The sequence below is a fragment of the Leiobunum rupestre genome, chromosome 6, assembly GCF_980474605.1.
Source record: "Leiobunum rupestre chromosome 6, qqLeiRupe1.1.hap1, whole genome shotgun sequence".
Lineage (NCBI taxonomy): Eukaryota > Metazoa > Arthropoda > Arachnida > Opiliones > Sclerosomatidae > Leiobunum > Leiobunum rupestre.
In genome coordinates, this window is record NC_143389.1 from 62,498,540 (window position 1) to 62,517,361 (window position 18,822).

The 18,822-nt window shown below is 40.3% G+C and overlaps 1 protein-coding gene across 2 annotated transcripts in view; it reads right to left on the reverse strand.

Annotated features, from left to right (window-relative positions):
* Positions 1-2,215: 2,215 nt before the first annotated feature.
* Positions 2,216-18,822, reverse strand: part of LOC149942920 (uncharacterized) — a 123,318-nt gene continuing 106,711 nt past the window's right edge. The window contains exons 2-6 of one of the 2 annotated variants that reach the window (XM_090178705.1): positions 16,390-16,577; positions 9,609-9,855; positions 4,879-5,172; positions 4,156-4,197; positions 2,216-3,922 (exon numbers count right to left, since the gene is read on the reverse strand). In XM_090178705.1, coding sequence (XP_090034831.1) covers positions 3,792-3,922; positions 4,156-4,197; positions 4,879-5,172; positions 9,609-9,855; positions 16,390-16,577 — 902 coding nt within the window. In that variant the 3' untranslated portion in view covers positions 2,216-3,791. The remainder of the gene's footprint in view (positions 3,923-4,155; positions 4,198-4,878; positions 5,173-9,608; positions 9,856-16,389; positions 16,578-18,822) is intronic. The other variant, XM_090178706.1, reaches the window with a different exon arrangement.

The window sequence follows — 18,822 nt, forward strand, 5'->3', positions numbered from 1 at the left end:
CGAAGGTAAACGCATTTACCCAGGAGCAAAAAAAGGACGCTATATAATTCCATCCTCGTATTAAGAAAGTTGCGACGCAGCAAGTTGTTTGAGCTTCGATTAGATTTCGGGACGGCAGCCCTCAGCGCGGCGACAGCGTCCGATCGTGGGGTTTGGGAATATTCGGCCGACCCCAGCCCAGACCGCGGGCGCGTACACGACCGGGCCTCGCGTAATCATCTTAGCCTCCAGTTCGTTGGTTGTCGAGGAAGAATGAGTTTTAGCGAAGTCTGGTCCCTTTCGCGTGTCTTTATTAGGCTAAAGGCCAACGCCGGTCCGAGTCTGAGGAGGGCGAAAAATCAATCGGGAGTACGCTAACGAGTCAGGCAAAAGTCCGCTCAGATACTCGTCCCCAAATCTTTTGATTGCTATAGGCTTTTGGGGGGACAGGCTGCCTTTTGATTTTCTACGAATAAGCGTAAATATCTGATGCACCTCGGGGTTTACACTCGTACCCGAGCTCGATCTATTAAGTAATTATCGAATTTTTTTCATACACTGATACAGCCTGTATGACGTAAAAATGGACGCTGAGAAATGACCGAGGAGTCCTTCACTTAAGGAAATGCGTACAAGATTCAGAATCAAGGAATCTTAGAGTTGATTCTTGTTGATTCCAAAGATTCGTGATTCCATCTGGATTCCGTGATTCCATGAAGATTCCACGTTGAATCCGCGATTCTACTCTGAATCAATGATTTAGCACTGATTAAGTGATTCCGTGATTTAGGTATGAAACCGTATGATTCCAGATTCCATGTATGATTCCAGCATGATTAGGTGTGATTCCGGTATGATTCCATGATTTGGGTATGATTCAAGATTCCAGGTATGATTCCAGATTCTAAAGGTGATTCCTGGATTCGAAGTTAATTTGACTATGATTCCGTGATTCGAAATTGATTCCCTTATGATTCCATGATTCAAAGACGATTTTTTGATTTTGAAAAATTTATGATTCCCGCCTAGATTCCTGCGATTCGGAATCACGGAATCAGGGCCTGTACATGATTCCTTGAAGTGACGGACCACTTGGAAACGGCCCATATCGGTCACTCTTTGCTCTTCCATAATTGATTGCTAGATTGGATGCGTGCTTTTGTTTCAGTTACGTATCTTCAATGCGGAAGGTTTTTCTTAATTTAATAGTTCTTTTTATAAAGTAACGTGGCCTTCTTGTTTAAATGTTGCTTTTACGTCACAGTCTCTTACTTTCACAAGCCTACTAGCGCGCGCTACAGTCGCGAGGAATATAGGTTTTTTAAAGCCGTGTCTTGTGACGTAATAGCAACATTTTAACAAGTTGGGCAAGACCACTTTTTATTTTATAAAATCAACTATTGTCGGGTCAATGAAAATGCCATATTACAAATATTCGAAGTTACACGGGACTCTTAAGGTAATTATTTTCGTTATAAGCACTAGAAATTGCCTTCTATTAGATTTTTGTTTCAATTATTCATAATTATTCATTTGCGTATGTTATTTTCTAATGTACTTTTCCTTTGGTTATATAGGATCAGAGAATTGCGTGTTTCCGGCAGCTCGTAAAGAAGGAACTGACTCGGTACGAATTTTTAAACGATTCTGTGGACCCTTATTTTCTACTTTGAACTTTTATTTTTAGCATATTATGGGGATGAGCCTTTTATAGGGTAACCTTTGCTCAGGAAGAATTTGTCTAGGAAAAAAATTATTACATTTTAATTTGAGTTGACCTATTGTTAGTCGTTGATAGTACATGGGAGAGTTTGATCATATTTTTAATTCCTTTTAATAATTTCAGCATAAAGAACTTTATCCCATCTCGAAATGTTTTTAAACATGAACCATTTGGGAAAATTAAAATTAGTAATTTTTTTTAATGAAAACCATTTTTATACTTTCATAACCAGTAAAATTTTATTTTAAATTCGGAATAGATAATGGATCTAATTTGAGGATTAACTTTCCGGAAAGGATAAATATGTCTAAGAAACCAATCCAATTTCTAAAAGTGCACATTTTACATAAATTTTAAAATAAAAAGGGATTAAAAGTAAAATATACCCAGTTAAAGTTATATCAATTTATCAAACGCCAATGATCTACTTTCAAAATGCGCAAAATCCCGGTTAAGAAATTGACAAATCAAATTATTTTAAATATGTGTATTTTTATTAACTTATTACACTTGGTTGCCTTTGTTTTTTTGTTTTTTTTTCCATTTTACAGAAATCTACTTGGTATATATATATTTTTTATACATTGGTATTCAAATTTTGTAAACGAGTTACATCAATTTCCTTTTTTTGGACTATGAGTAAACCGATGTATTTTCCTTTTACGTTTTTTGTGAATACAGCATCAGAGAGGGGTCGGCTTTGATAAAGGGCCGACGGGACTCTCCGTTAAACCATAAAATCATAAATCGGCAAATTTTATTTCTTTAATTTCATCCTTATGATACGGCAATTTTTATCGTTTCTTTCCTTAAATTCGTTTACACTAGTCGAGATACTTTTTACGTTTCTCTATCAACGGAAATAAGAGGGCAACCGAAAGGAAAGAAAATTTTAAAAAAAAACAACAAAAATACGCGACTCTGTTTTTATTCTTAAATTTATACATATTTGGAAGCTGCTTTTATCTTTTCATTAATTCCTGGATATATACGAAATTTTCATATTTTCTTTTAAAATCTCACGTTTGAGCGTATAGATTCCAATTTAGTCGTTTAAACGTTGTTCATCACGGAGGAAGAATTAGGAAAACATTTGGTATTTTTCAGCATCTGAGAATCCGTTCGACCGGTGAGGGGGAAGGGACGGGGGAGAGGACACTGGGAGAGACGTAGGAATTTTTTTCTTTTCTTTACAGTTTGAATAGAAATAACCAAAATAGTCGTTCTCGACTCATCATCGATATAAATAAAAATTATTCGAGATCATTGCGCGAATATCAATTTAATATATATTTTTCACAAATATTTCTTAGTTTTTAGTTCAAGATTGCACTCGAGTATAAGTGGTGCGCGGGTTTCATCAATTGTTCTATATTATCCTTTTTCTCCTTGACCGACCTCAATGACGGTTCGCCATATATTTCGTTTACATACGAAAAGCTCGAGTTTCCAGTTTAAATATATTTTTTTTTACACGTTAAAGGAGTCAATTTTTCAACCACTTTTGTCCACTTTTAAATTGTACCATTTTCCCCGTAAAATATTATCCTTTAAATTATATATAGTTTTTTCTCAATCTGTAGTTCGTATTGCCTTATAGAAAAATTGACGTTCCTCGCTCGGTCTATTAGTCCGAAAATATGAAACCGTAGACCAACGCACGATTGCTTTTGACACACGCAAAAACCTTCGTTCGGGAAAATTGTCTTCTTCCATTTTTTGAATAGCGTAGTTCACACCCAATATAGACGGATATTCATCGTTCAAAAAATACGCGTTTTATAAAGTTTGTGTTTTTTGACGGGAATAAACGCGTTTCATAATTAAGTTTATTTGGATGTAGAGTTAAGACTCTTGTTGAAGGCAGAAGAGTTTTTTACGTCGTTACCGTTGTTATTTTTTGAAATATAAATCCGAGTTGTGTACGAAAGACGAGATTACTCCCACTTTGGGGATTCTTTTTTCACAGTTGTTTTTATAGTAAATTTCGTTGGCCGTTTTTCGCAGCTCTGTTCGATTTTTTCTCCGTTCTATTTTAGGCTAATCTCCGTTTCTTGTGTCTCCTCTGTTGGGGCGGGGGACGACGGGGTCACCGGTAGAGAGCCATACCGTACGTGGCCACCGCGATGGCCACCATCAGGGTCGACGTGTAATTCGGAAAGCTGAGAGCGGATGAAGAGTCGGTGTGCTTGCCGTGCTGCATGGCTGCCGGATGTTGGCCTGAAACAACAAGAGAGAAAGGAAAAGAGGAAAAATAAACCAGCAGTCGAACTCCGGGCACTCTGATTGGGATTTTAAAAGGAGCCCATATAGAAAACGTGAAAAAGAACATTCCCCAGAAAGAACTGAAACCAGGAAACCCTTTTTGGATTGAAGGCCCCACCCTGTTTCATTCTCTCTTATACGTGTAAGACTATCTCGACATGTTCTCGCGTAGATTGTATGTTACGTACCGGCACGAGCTCTGTTGGCGGTCAAATCTTTCTTTACCGGAGCTGTTAGTGAAGAAAAGTTAACAACAGGGGCTTCGTAAGTGTAAGAACATAGTTGTTTATCGGTCGCCATGTTCTCTACCTTTAACCTTTAGTCTAAACCTAAATCTCAAGCCTCGAGAGAGCGTGCGCTACTATATTTATTGTTGGTGAATAGAAAAGTAGAATTGGTCCGTGCTAAGGTATATCATATCCTCCTGGAACATTTTGCGGGCGCCATTAGAGAGGTTAAGCGGCTCACGCTACAGCACCTAGGCTTCCACTACTTTCTTTCGCTCAATCGTGGAGAGAAAATTAGAATGTTTTAGCCAGATAACAAATGTGGAAACTTGGACATTCGTTTTAAAACGTGGCTATAGTTTAAACTCTCTAACATACGCTTCCAAACGTGGTTTTAGTTTAATCTATTGTGGTTTTGAATATAAACAGCGCAAATACGTAACGTAATTTGCAAATTTTCTCAAACAATCTTAACGCGCTAACAGTCTCCTCTAAGTTTGATATTGCGGTATCTAGGTCAAACTCTACGACGATAGCTAACTCGTGACTTGGTCGAAACATTCACCAATTTAGGCCAATGGATAATGTCTACTACTAAGACCTTTAAATAAGCTTACGCGCGAATTTAGGCCGAGCGTTTGGAATAGGTGAGCGACCCTGTATAGATCGTGGGCAATCTCTCACCATTTAGAACGTGAACCGAGATGTAAGCCGGGTTGGCGTTGGCGGGAAGGCAGCTGTAGTTGCCGCTGTCCGCCATATTCGTCTGGTGTATGATCAGTTTGCTCGTGGTCTGTGGGACTTTGGTAGTCTCCACCCTGATGCCCCTCGGTTCGTCGTAGTTGATGACCTTCCCGTTGTGATACCAAAAGACGTAGTCCGGAGGAACGGCAGCCTCCGTCACCACGCAGGTCAGGTTCAACGTACTTCCGGCGTTGATGTACAGAGCGGGACGGCCCACTATCGTAGCCTTACTGACTGTCGGGTTCCGATAGAAAAGCCGGGCAAACGAAAATAAAGAAAACGGTGGATAAGCAAAGAAGCAACCCACTTTCATCGCGTACGTGTATCGAGTGAAAGCGAGAGCCGGAGGTGCGCTGAGAAGGCAGAGAGAGAGAGGGAATGGGCGAGGATAGCTGGGGGTAAAAGGACGACATCGCGACCGCTGATGAGGCGGCTTTCTGCTGCTAAACTAATTGCCCTTATCGATTAAACGGCGACGAGCGCGCAAACAGGCCCATAAAGGGCGAGTGGCGGCCCTTTTTTCGGCAACGGCGTCGGGAAGGAGGTCAAACCCGCAACACGATTCCGCCCGGAATCGAATGCCTTTTCGCGGGAGGTGGAGGACGAAGATGGAGAGATAACCATATGATCGGGGAACGTTAACGACCTCTATCCTGACAAAATAAGAAAAGCACGACTCATTCTTTCTCTACCCCCTTCGCGAGCAAATACATCACCATCTCCATTCCTAACACCATCTCCTCCCGACGTTGTCCCCTCCTTCCCAACGTTCTCCGAATTCTGACTTTATCTTTAGACTCGCTATACCAGCGGGGAAGGATGATAAAAGTCCAACGTAACTATCCAACGCTTCATTTTGTCGCGGTTCATTTCGAATGGGAAATTCTACGCTCTCTATTCCGTCACTGTTTATTAACCGTAGATCAAAGTTTCGTTATTTCGTACGACTTTAAATCAGGAGTGTTATTTAGCGGAGAAACATTGTAGCGTACATTTCTATCAAGCATCAGGGTTACGTTTTTAAGCGTCTTTTAAGATCTCGATTTTTTTAAGAGACTGAAACCAACGTAGCCCGGCGCTAGTTCGTGGAATAGATCTGTTTTAACAATAGAGACATGGCACTCCGTAGCTTTGGCCGTGGCCGCCAATGTGGTTATATTTTTCTCCCCACGATAAAAACTATTGAAAAAAAACTGTGACATAGCACTGCCAAGTCCCTATTCTCCACTAAATTCTACCACTGATTTTTAATATAGTCCCGTTTTTTATTCTCTAACGCCGCGTAGATAAAATAAATTCGAATTTTCAACTAGGTCGAGAACACCGGGGGAGATACAAAATGTTGGAAATGAATGATGCGGCGTATTACGGCTACGGCCTAGTCTAAAGGTTTAACAAGGTGACAAGCGTTCTATTCCCGGGATGGCTTTAAGTTTTGTAAATCGCGGTGTTTCTTGTTATCTTGGAAAAATGCGGTTTTTCGACGCGCTAGTTTCATCCCCCCCCTCAACCATCCTAATCCTGACCCTGACGTCGTTTTAGAAGGATACGACGAGATAGGGAATATGGGACGTGGCATGAGAGTGTCTCAAGGCTATGCGAAGCGCGCGAGCTTACGATCGCGCCTTAAGGCTCTTTATGGAAAGATGGGGGAAACGGGATGAAATTCGGGATGCTAAAGGGAAAGAGGATGGAAGAGGTTGGAGATTTTTTTATTTTCTTTGCAGCGTGGAGAGAGAGGTCCTAATGACCAGGGAGGAGTAGAAAGGGAAGAGCGCTCGCGGAAAGACCCTTTTGTTTGTGCCTAGATATGAAGTCGAATATACGACAGAGTTTTTGTTTCTGTTTGCCACGTTCCTTCGGTGAAAGGGGTGGCTCTAAATGAGAGAAGGGGAAAAATAGATTCACTCTTTCCCATTGCGAGGCTGCGCCGCCAAGCTGCAGTCTCCGTAGGAAACCGAATTTCCTGAAGTACGGACAGCTGGTTGCTCCGCTGATGGATAGCGGTCCAATGACACTGCGCCGCTCTTCCTCCTCGCGGACACCACGTCTTTCACCCCTTTTCCGACTAATAAAGAATGTCTCTCTCTAAGCCTGGCTTGCCTCCCTTCTTCCTTCCTCCGCTAATAGTTCTACACGCAATTTCACGATGCAGCTCCCCGCACGGACTCCTTTGGCGCATTTTCAAACGAGTTGTGTCTGAGGCGAGGTCTAAGGGTAAATGAACCGTAGTGAAAATTGCGTGCTCCTAAGTTTGGGAGAGCGATAGTGAGATTAATCCCTGAGCCTCGAAGAAAATTGCTCTTTTTTTACGTTTAAGAAACGTCTAAGAAAGCATTGTGAAAGTTTTCGCTGTCCTTAGAAGGGTTAATTTTTGAGGTTGTTAAAACCAGGATTAATGTAATATTTTCTTAAAACCGTTTTGTAAACAGGATAATTTGGGAGTTATCCATCCATTTAAACTAAGCGTCACAAATTAAAAAAATATTACAATATTCCTGCTTTCTACTTTTGGGATTGAAATTAATAGCTTTACAGACAAAAGCTGGATGGAAAAATTGAGGCGTCGTTTTCACATCTACGGTCTTAATTAAAAAAACGTAATCTATTATTTTACTGAAATAATACCCTTAAACCTAGGAGCAACAAACGCAGCACCCCACACAAGAAGAACGCAACCCGTCAAAAGTGTACAATTTTCATTGGTTAGACGCTTTAGTGCCTGCTGCCGTCGGAAGGGGAAAATTCTCAAATTATATTCCCCTCGCCCGTAAAACTTTCAACGTTAAGGTACAACACTGCGTTAGCATATTTAAAGGCTAGCTGCGTTTTCCTTGTGTTTGTCGCTCCTAGCTTAAACGGAGTATGAACGTAACTAGCGCTAATCATCCCTTGCTTTTGTTAAACCTGGTGGCAGAAATTGGGAAATTCATTTATCCACTAGAAATATTAAAGTTCATACTCCCTTTAAAGCGAAGATTGGTATGGTTCCTTCCATTACCTACCCTTCACTTCAGTGACAGACCTACACAAAAGCCTCTTAAAATGGCGCCTGTAAACCTCTGGCGCCTCAACTGAGTTCACCGCGTATATTTTAATAATAGGTTTATTACGCAATTGCGCGAAAAAAGTTGGAAAGGCGAGACCAAAAAAAAAAACTATAAATCACACACCGTGGCATTTTTGACAGCGTTTCCCTGATTAAAAGAACATTTTAGAGGATGACTATTTTCTTCGCGGAATAACGTTTCCCGGCCTGATTTTACTTCCGAGGTCTTCACCGTGAGAGAAAAAAGTCGTCCAATAACTTTCAAAGGGTCGAGCGCCGCTGAAGGCGGACTCGTTTCTTCGTTAAGACGATTAATTTGAGTAAATGGAGCGCTCGCCTCTTTTTCCTTCTTGCCATTTAGTAAGTCAAAAGAGGAATCGCCCGTTACGGATACGGAGCTCTGTATCGAGTTAAAGATAGGCTCGACCCGTAAATCCCCTCCGCCACGAGGCAACGTCCTCGTCGTAGAGTTGAAGGAGGACCGTACGGGTTTCGTAGTTGTTCCGGACGATTAGGTTCTAGGCAGCGTGCGGGGGAGGGTATTTGGAGCGCTATTTCGCCGCTATTTGTCAATATCAGGCACTTTTACGTCCCTTCCCAGTTTGATGACCCCGTAGATGGATGATACACTCGTTCTATTCGGGAAGAGTATTTCAATTCCTGGCCTAATTTGCATCAAGACCCGCGCTAATGGGTTGGGACTTTTTTTTGGAATTTCTTGGGAAGGAATGGTATTTTGATGGATTTAAATGTGACCTTTTTATTTAAATTGAAGAGAGACCTCTTTATATCGCTATCATCGTGCCAAATATCGCTACTCAATAGATATTTAAAGAAGAAAAATGGATTAAAAAATATATTTTTTCTTATGGGACGTCCTGGTATTTCAATATTTTTTATTTCCACGTTTCCGTATTACTCAATCAAAATTAGGAATGGAAAAATATGGTAACTTCAATTTTGTAAGGGTTCAATGTAGTGTTGTAAGTCGGAAAATTGTCCGCGGGAAATGACCGAGGCCTTTTTTTTCCGGAAAATTTTCGGTATTTTTTCCGAAAAAAAAAACTTTTCGTTCCATGATTAGTCTAATATATTGTTTGCAAATTTAAATAAAGCCTCATTTTTTCTAATCTAAAAGTAAAACTAAACCACTAGACTAGTTTAAACTTATTAACAATGTAACACTATTAATGTTTTTTAGTATGTTTACTGATATTAGACATTTTACATCGATAAAAAATTAAAAACCCTTAAAAATTAATTTATGTTTCAATTGTTTATTTTTCCGATTTGCGGAAAATTTTCCACAATTCGGAAAATTTTCCAGGAAACTTTCTGGAAATTTTTCCGCATTTTATTTTTCCGGAAAATAAACAACACTCGTTCAATGTTTTGGAAAAGTTACCGTATTTATCAACCAAAGTTTGTTATATAAAAAACATTTAAATCACCACATTTTTTAGGGTTCAACCTTTTTGAAGAGTTACAATATTTTTCAACCAAAATTTGTAATAGAAAATGTGCCAATTTGAAAAGTTTAAGAAATGAACGTTTCTATTTTGAAAAATCAGAGCAAATAAATTTTATATTCATCGATGTACGAGTAATATGCTGGGCATACCTATGACGTTTAACGTGACGAAATGACTCATTTTGGGCACCGTGCTAACTTGGCACTCGTAAACGCCGGCGTCGCTTCTTTGAGCGTATTTGATTTGTAGCGTCCAGTCGTCAGAGCCGTCCAAGTGAATGACCTGGAACCTCTGGTCGTTAGTGTAACTGAATTTGCCCACTGTTAACACGTGCAGATCTTTCCGTCGAATCCAGGATACCTGGAAGTTTGAAACCGGAAATGATCCGTTGAAGATCTGCAACAAAAGGAATATATTCAATAAACAGCAAGATCAATTAATTATTCCAAAATAAAGAAAAAATGATTAAAATAAGATATAATTTGACGAGTGAAAGGAGATCAAAGTACTACTTAATGAGTGTAACTTTAACAGTATCGTAAATAAGGCCACCGCAGACCCCCCAAAGAAGGAGGGCCATAGGGCTTCAGGGGGCCTTAATTTCCTATCAAATAATATGCTAGAAACCAACTAAAACCTAGAAAAGAGTTTTGCGAGGGATGGGGGTAGGTTGTCTTAGCTACGCCACTGGTTGTAATTAAAGGAATTATTTTCTAAACGTGATTATTAACGCTAGATTTATCAGATAAATTCTTAAAATTAACCATTGATCAATTAATATCGTTGCTATTCCGAATTATTTTTATTCAAATAAAAGATTTTCGAAGAATCACCTTGTGAAAAATATAATCAATGGATTTAAATCATTCGCGAACTGATTCTGCTCGTTTTAAAAAGGGTTAGGAAAATAATTAAAGGTTGAAATTAGGGTCTTACAGATCGTAATTTAACTTAAAAGAAAGCATTTATTACATTTATTCTCCAAAAATCTAAATTGAAAGATAACTAGGGCTTCCATTAATTAAATCGCGTTGGGATCAATTCAAATCTTTAAATAAGTTTACGATAATGAAGTTGGATCTTAGCCTGTTTGTTCCATACGATAGATAAGTCCCCCACCCAATTTCTTTGATAAAACCTTGGTGCCTTGGGTATTATCCTAGCTGATTATTATAATTTTTATTATTATTATAAAGAATATGCTTAGGGCTTTATCATTCTCATAGTTAGAACCGAGGTCCAAACGTTTCCTAGAAACGTCCGGATCTTGGTGAAAGTGTTTTTAATGTCACAATAACTATAAACACGTATTTTCAGGAAAAGCTTACACCAACGTTTTCCTGGAAACCTAATCACTCGCCGAGTTATTCTACATCTAGTAAGCATATTCTTAATCGATAAACTAAATCCTAGTGTTATTATTCACCGTTCTACATATCATTTTTTTTAATTCTAATTTCTAAATAAAAAATCTGTTAAAATATAAAAATGGGATATTAGAAGTTGAAATAGTGTTTCGAACTGAAACCAATTTATTGATTGCTTGTTTTGGAAGTTCAGTGCGGATGAACGGATTATTCAGCAAAGCTAAGCTATAGATTCGCTTTTTCTTTGAAACCTCGCTTAAGTAATTGTTAGTTATTAGTGGCAAAATACGCGAAACCTAATCAATAAGAAGAAGCGAAGCTATTTCGTAAATATTGACGCGTTCCGCCTTTTGAATCGCAATGTCTACCCGCTTCGGAAATCCATCTTTCGTCAACCGCGTATTCGGATCAAATAGTAATCCTTGTTTGGCCACATCTAATTATCCTGATTAAGTTCGATTTAGCGGAGAAAAGCCTATCTCGGTCGTCTGCAGTCTGAGCCGCTGCCGCTTCTGCCCCCTGGTGGAATGGTGGGCGAGCGCGCTTTGGCGTATATCGCATCGAGACGCCTGCGATAGCTCCCGTCAATAATCTAGCTTGAATCCGCGTTATTAATCGAAAGCGAACCATACACCGTACTATAGCGTAACATTCGGGCTTCCCGTTATGATAATAAGAGGCCCCGTAATTTAGCCTCGCAGTCTGCCTCGTTCTTCATTTTAGCAAGCGGTTCTTGACCAATTATCAACTCCGCAAAAGTTTTAATTAATTTCTAGAGTGCTCTCAACTATTGTTCCGTACGCGCAAAATGAATTTTCAATTCTTTGTTCTCTCGCTCGCCGTCTCTTCTGTCGGTCTTATCTTTTATTACCTCTCTCGGTTGTCGAGTTTAAAATTTCTCTAAAAGACCTCTTTCCATCCCTCCCATCTTTTATACCTTTCTTCTTTCATCCTAACCACGCGATTCCATTCTCTAAAGTCATTCCTGGAAATATATCCGCGGCCTTATTAGGGTCAGCATTCGTTGCACCTTACAGCGTCACTTTAGATGCGCCGCTGTATTTCGAGGCTGAGCCCGCTCGAAAAGACGGTAATTTGCGATAGTGGAAGCTTTCTCTCTTTCTTATAAACGGCGCGGGCGGCCTGCAGAAATCGGTCGGACGATGCGCAATTTAGTCGACGGGGCTCCCTCGGGAGCGAGCCGGGCTATTATTTAGAAGCTCCTCGCCAAAACCGCCCGACATTTTACATGGCGGCCAAATAGTGTTTATCCGAGCTCCCCTTTCCATCGACGGCCACTTTTATCCGACCTCTTTTTATTTTTTCTTTTATCTCCTCAGCCTCTTCCATCTCCGCGAAGATGGCCACGAACGAATGGGTTAAGGATGCGCCGCTAAAAGAGGATACCGACCGCGGGCAGAAAAAAAAAGGTATATAGCGTCATTAAGTCTCTTCTTTCGAATTCTCCGCTTCTTATTACTCGCCTATCAATAAGCGATGGAGGCTCCCTCTCTTTTTCTATACGTTAACTACTTTTTATTATACAAATTTCGATTCTTCAGGACCTCGACGTCCCTTCCAAACCGCTGGCTGCGGTATAGATGGCGCTCGGAACGCAACCGAAGGAAAGCGCCGCTCGACGGGCTGTTGTTTTATTTAAAGACGGCTATAAAGAAACTGGGATTGAAGTCTTAAGTCGGCCTCGAAGGATGGCTGTGGGATAACCTCGGCCTTCTCTTCCAAGTTTTTAACGGCGGGAAAACGGCGCCGGACAACGGAAAATGGCGAGAAAACCCTTCTCGGAAATTACGATAGGTTCGGGAATTGAAAACAACAGATGTCAACACACTTGCCGACACTTTATTCCTTCCTCTCACTCTTTTCACTCTCTTCTAGGCCCCTTTTGCAAAGAAAGGCTCACGTTTTATAGGTGAAAAGTTCAAAACTTGGCTTTTCTGTTTCTTCGGAAGATGAACGGCACCAATATTATTCGCTTCGATTGAAAGTTTTCTTCCATCCCTTTTACTCGAACAGATTGAGTTTCTTTATTTCTTTTTGTACGTGGCAAACTTTTACTTCGTAGATTTTCCAAAATATTGTATTTATGTATTTAACTCAAAATTAAACGTGAATATTGCACTTGAGTAGTTGAGAAACTGGTCGTATTAGAAACAAATTTTGCTGATATTCTCCATATTTTTTTAAAGAAATATACCTAACTTTATATTTAACTTTCTTTAAATTAGGGATTTATTATGGTAAAATTTGTATTCAATTTATTTAAATGACATATTTAAAAAAAAAACCTTAAACATCTAGATTTTCTTCCGCCTGTCACCCACTAAATTTACTTTTCTTCCAAACAAATACCCTGGTGGTAGGCCAACAGCGGAACATCAGGGTATTTGTTTGGAAGGCAGGTAAATTTAAAGGGTGACAGGCAGAAGAAAACCTAGAACTTTAAACAATTTCGTGTATCTTTTATGAAATAAAAATTCTAACTTGAAAGTTTAAATAAAAATTTTAATATTTAGTTGTTTTCTTAGTTTCTTCAAATATGAATGGTATCATTTATTTATATTAAATTTTATTTATTTATTTATTCAAATTACTTGCTAAACCAGGGATAAAGACAACGATGTTTAAAAGTGCACAAGAAATGGTTTTATTTAAATATTAAAACCCGAGTTGTTTCAGCTTCATCATCGCTCCGTCATCAGGGATCTAATTTCCTTGTGCACTTTTAAACATTGTTGTATTTATTTCTTGTCTAACTAGTTAATTCAAACGATTAAACAATTCTTAAAATAATTTTGAACATTTTAAAGAAAATTACTCGCAGATCGAAAACAACTAATCACATTACTACTCAAACAAATATATTTCAAAATAAAAGGTTTCGAAATTACAAAAAAATATTCGTTAAGAGCCAAGCTAACTTCGTATAGCCGAAATCACGGTCGATCGTTTGAGTGTACAAACCCGGCTTTTAACGATCGGATATCTCGCCAACTTTGGATAAATGAAGAGATTATCCGGCCAGCTTAGTCTTGGACATTTTCACCGATAAATCTTCCGCTCAAATTTGTCCGCCTAGAAGTAGGGAGGGAGGAATGGGCGGCGGTGGGGCTGGTGCAAGTATGTTCGAGTAAGGCAGTTGCTTTCCAAAACTCTCAGCGTCAAGAATTACTAGCGAGCCCATAAATCGGATTTATTCAAAATAGGGGGTGAAGTTATATATATATATAAAGAGAGAGAGAGAGAGAGAGAGAGAGAGAGAGAGAGAGAGAGAGAGAGAGAGAGAGAGAGAGAGAGAGAGAGAGAGAGAGAGAGAGAGAGAGAGAGAGAGAGAGAGAGAGAGAGAGAGAGAGAGAGAGAGAGAGAGAGAGAGAGAGAGAGAGAGAGAGAGAGAGAGAGAGAGAGAGAGAGAGAGAGAGAGAGAGAGAGAGAGAGAGAGAGAGAGAGAGAGAGAGAGAGAGAGAGAGAGAGAGAGAGAGAGAGAGAGAGAGAGAGAGAGAGAGAGAGAGAGAGAGAGAGAGAGAGAGAGAGAGAGAGAGAGAGAGAGAGAGAGAGAGAGAGAGAGAGAGAGAGAGAGAGAGAGAGAGAGAGAGAGAGAGAGAGAGAGAGAGAGAGAGAGAGAGAGAGAGAGAGAGAGAGAGAGAGAGAGAGAGAGAGAGAGAGAGAGAGAGAGAGAGAGAGAGAGAGAGAGAGAGAGAGAGAGAGAGAGAGAGAGAGAGAGAGAGAGAGAGAGAGAGAGAGAGAGAGAGAGAGAGAGAGAGAGAGAGAGAGAGAGAGAGAGAGAGAGAGAGAGAGAGAGAGAGAGAGAGAGAGAGAGAGAGAGAGAGAGAGAGAGAGAGAGAGAGAGAGAGAGAGAGAGAGAGAGAGAGAGAGAGAGAGAGAGAGAGAGAGAGAGAGAGAGAGAGAGAGAGAGAGAGAGAGAGAGAGAGAGAGAGAGAGAGAGAGAGAGAGAGAGAGAGAGAGAGAGAGAGAGAGAGAGAGAGAGAGAGAGAGAGAGAGAGAGAGAGAGAGAGAGAGAGAGAGAGAGAGAGAGAGAGAGAGAGAGAGAGAGAGAGAGAGAGAGAGAGAGAGAGAGAGAGAGAGAGAGAGAGAGAGAGAGAGAGAGAGAGAGAGAGAGAGAGAGAGAGAGAGAGAGAGAGAGAGAGAGAGAGAGAGAGAGAGAGAGAGAGAGAGAGAGAGAGAGAGAGAGAGAGAGAGAGAGAGAGAGAGAGAGAGAGAGAGAGAGAGAGAGAGAGAGAGAGAGAGAGAGAGAGAGAGAGAGAGAGAGAGAGAGAGAGAGAGAGAGAGAGAGAGAGAGAGAGAGAGAGAGAGAGAGAGAGAGAGAGAGAGAGAGAGAGAGAGAGAGAGAGAGAGAGAGAGAGAGAGAGAGAGAGAGAGAGAGAGAGAGAGAGAGAGAGAGAGAGAGAGAGAGAGAGAGAGAGAGAGAGAGAGAGAGAGAGAGAGAGAGAGAGAGAGAGAGAGAGAGAGAGAGAGAGAGAGAGAGAGAGAGAGAGAGAGAGAGAGAGAGAGAGAGAGAGAGAGAGAGAGAGAGAGAGAGAGAGAGAGAGAGAGAGAGAGAGAGAGAGAGAGAGAGAGAGAGAGAGAGAGAGGTAGCCGTCTTCGTCGACTGTATTTCAAAGTCCAGATTAGCACGTTCAACTCGATTATGGCGGGTGGAATTTCTCGAAAGGCGAGAGAGGAACGGAGATAATGTTAAACGTGTGAGTGGCGTTTGGGTGGTAAGCGTGGGAAATATATATTTGGCCCGGCGTACCTTTCGAAGAAGACTCGGCAACTTCTCATTTGTATAGCGCACGTGCCACCCCCGCGCGCGGTATTTCTCCGGGCTTCCGCGGGGGCGATCGCCCTGGGGGGGTCACGGCCCTCTTTCGGCTGGTTGGCGGCGCTGGCAATTTATCGCTGGCCGCAAAGGTTCACTATAACGGTTCCCTTAATACGGTTTGACCTTATTCCGCGCCATGATTAATAGCGAACCGTTTTCGGCAAAGCCGTACAAAGCAGCGGCTTCCAGTCCCCCCGAGAGAGAGACGGACGAAATGCGCCTCGGGTAGGTATCATCCGCACCCCTGTTTTTACGGGTGTGACTTTAAAAAGGACCAAAAAGAAGCGAAAAAGTTCCGTTTTTCACGGTTAGAAAAGGGAGAGAGGGAAACTTCGGGAGCGACAAACCGACTACGAGATAAGCAGATTGCGTTTCGCGACATTTCTAAATGACAGGCATTTTTCATTCGTCTAGTCTCCTTTCCCCATCCTTCGGCGAACTTATATAACCTAGATTTGTAACACGCCGCTAAGGAAGAGGAGAAGAAGACGGCGAGATTCGGACTATCTTTCCGTTTGGAAAGAGCATACATAAGCGGCTGACGTTTCTGTAGGGTAGAAGTTAAATAGAGAGCGTGGACGTTTCTTCAAAGAAGTGACGAGGGAGCGAGACCCCGCTATTATTTTCTGTCTGTTTTGTTGACTACACTAACGGGGGAGCTAGGACATCCCGCTTTTGACGCGCGCCTTCGGGTTCATCGACTGGATGCATGCACTCTCTTACCGCTCTGTCTCCGAGATAACGGACCCTGCACGGCAAGTAGGTAGTTTTTCCGGAGGATGTGGTTATATTTTTGGCCGTCGTGTTGTCGAAGTATGGGTACTTCAGCGTTCCTGTACTCTCGACGGCTCTTAGGTGCCTCGTCCGATGAAATGATCGAACCTTCTCCAATGCGGAGCTTTCTGTCGACACTGGAAACGAAAATAAATATTTCATTTTACTTTAATATGATTTACAATAATATAAGAAATTAAATAAGAAATATGAATGAATTGCGTGTAGTCTAATTATTTTTTTCAAAAGGTTGCTATTTTAATTACGATAGTAATTATGGAACAAGATTACGATCGAAACAGTTCTTATGCAATAAACGAATTATTAATTAAACCGTGGAAGTTATTTACTAGGCCTAACGAGGTGATTATCACCGATTTTGTTGAAACTAGGTGGGTATGTAGACCTTATGATAACATGAAATTTCACCAAGGGAAAAGTTGCAATGGGCATTAGTTTTGCCATGGCAACCGAAAATGTTTTTGACAACACAGTATGTATATTTTCCCAAATAAATTGACAATAACATGGGAATCTGAACACTTCTATGAAAATTTTCAAAACCAAAAAAAAATTGATCAAAATTGACAAATGAAATTATTTTTATGATATTTTGATGATTTTTGGTCAATTTGATCAAAATATGTAAAAATTAATCGGTAAAAATGGAGGAAAGAGACATATAAAGAAAAAAAGTTGTATTTGCCAACTAATCGCCAAAACGAAGATAATAAATGAATTTTATCAAAATTAATCAAATGGAATTTAGTTGTTTCAATTTGATCAAAATTAATAATTTTAATTAGAATTATTATTATTATTATTTACAGGGGGGACCCTTAGATGTGCTCAGATTCCCATGTTATAATATACATACTGTGTTTTCAAAAACATTTTCGGTTGCCATGGCAAAACTAATGCCCATTGCAACTTTTCCCTTGGTGAAATTTCATGTTACCATAAGGTCTACATACCCACCTAGTTTCAACAAAATCGGTGTTTATTACCTCGGGTAGTCTCCTCGTAAGTAAGTAAGGACGGTCATTTATTATTTTTTACCAAAAATATAAGAACTACGTGTATACATAGAGCTAGGGGAAACGGATAAATTAACCGCCAAAATTTCAATTAATCATAAGACATTCGATTAACTGTTTATTTATGGATATTATTCACGACTATTTTACGATTTAATATGCAACAAATAAGTTTTTATTCGGATAATTTTCGGATATGAAAGAAATGAACGGAAAATTTCCTAACCAAAAGCCGAGGCCAATTAATGCAGAAAATATCATAATTGTTCTTACTTTCATTGAATAGTCAGAACGTACGTGCCTTATATGAACCAATATACATTACAGTAATTGCTATGAACTGTACATTCAATCAAGCTTTAAATGAAGAGTAATTGTCGTTAACTCTACATTCAATCACACTTTAAATGAACCCTTTAGTTTTTAATTTATAATTTAGATCATAATTTAGCAATGAAAATTTATATAAAACCTAAACACTGAGAAATTATTCCGTTAATATACGTTAAACTTCGTAATCGGTTTCAATTAAGTTCAGGCTCCCCACCGAGCAACAGAAAGCACAAAGAAAGGAGGGTAAAAACTCGTAAAAAAATCTCCCCTAAACGCGAACGTATGTAAATGCGATATAAACTCTTATTAAAGTCTCGAGACGCCGTCGACCATTATTGGTGGTTTCATCCACGGCGCCGATCGATTCGTATTAAAAAAATAGCCCGTCCGTTCTCTCTCGTTTCGTATAATGGAGTCGCGGAAAATGAGATCGAGATCAAATTGGCCTTTCGCGGTCGTAATTCCCCTTAGTACCGCCAACTAACGTAGCGAGCCCTAAATTCCCTAGCTTTCGCCAAAGCTGAAAACAATATGGCGGCACCCGGAGTGAGCGTAGCGCAATGGGTCTCGGAAGGAAAGAATGGACAGAAAATGCGGTGATTTGCACGTGATCGTGATAAAGAAAACTTATAGCCTCCATAAAATTGTTAATGCGAGGCACACATTAGCGGAGAGAGGTAATTAACATTTGCTCGTGGCGGAATGGACGGGAAAGGCCGGCTCGAAGACTGTTGCCCAGACGTTTCGGCCGAGCTTATCTCGGAAGACGATCGCAGCACGCGCGATATGGGATTTATTATAAACATCTTCCGCCACTTCTAAGGTCGACGCGACCTTCTTAGTTCCGGCCTCCGTAACCGCGTGTAACTTGAACGCTAAAGTACGCGCGGACTTTACCCCTCAATGAGATTTTTAGATAACTTACGGTTGACCTAGAGCCATTGTTGATCCCTTTACGCCAAGCGATAATTTATTCCTCGCATTTTGCGGCAGATTAATTACTCTTCTAGGG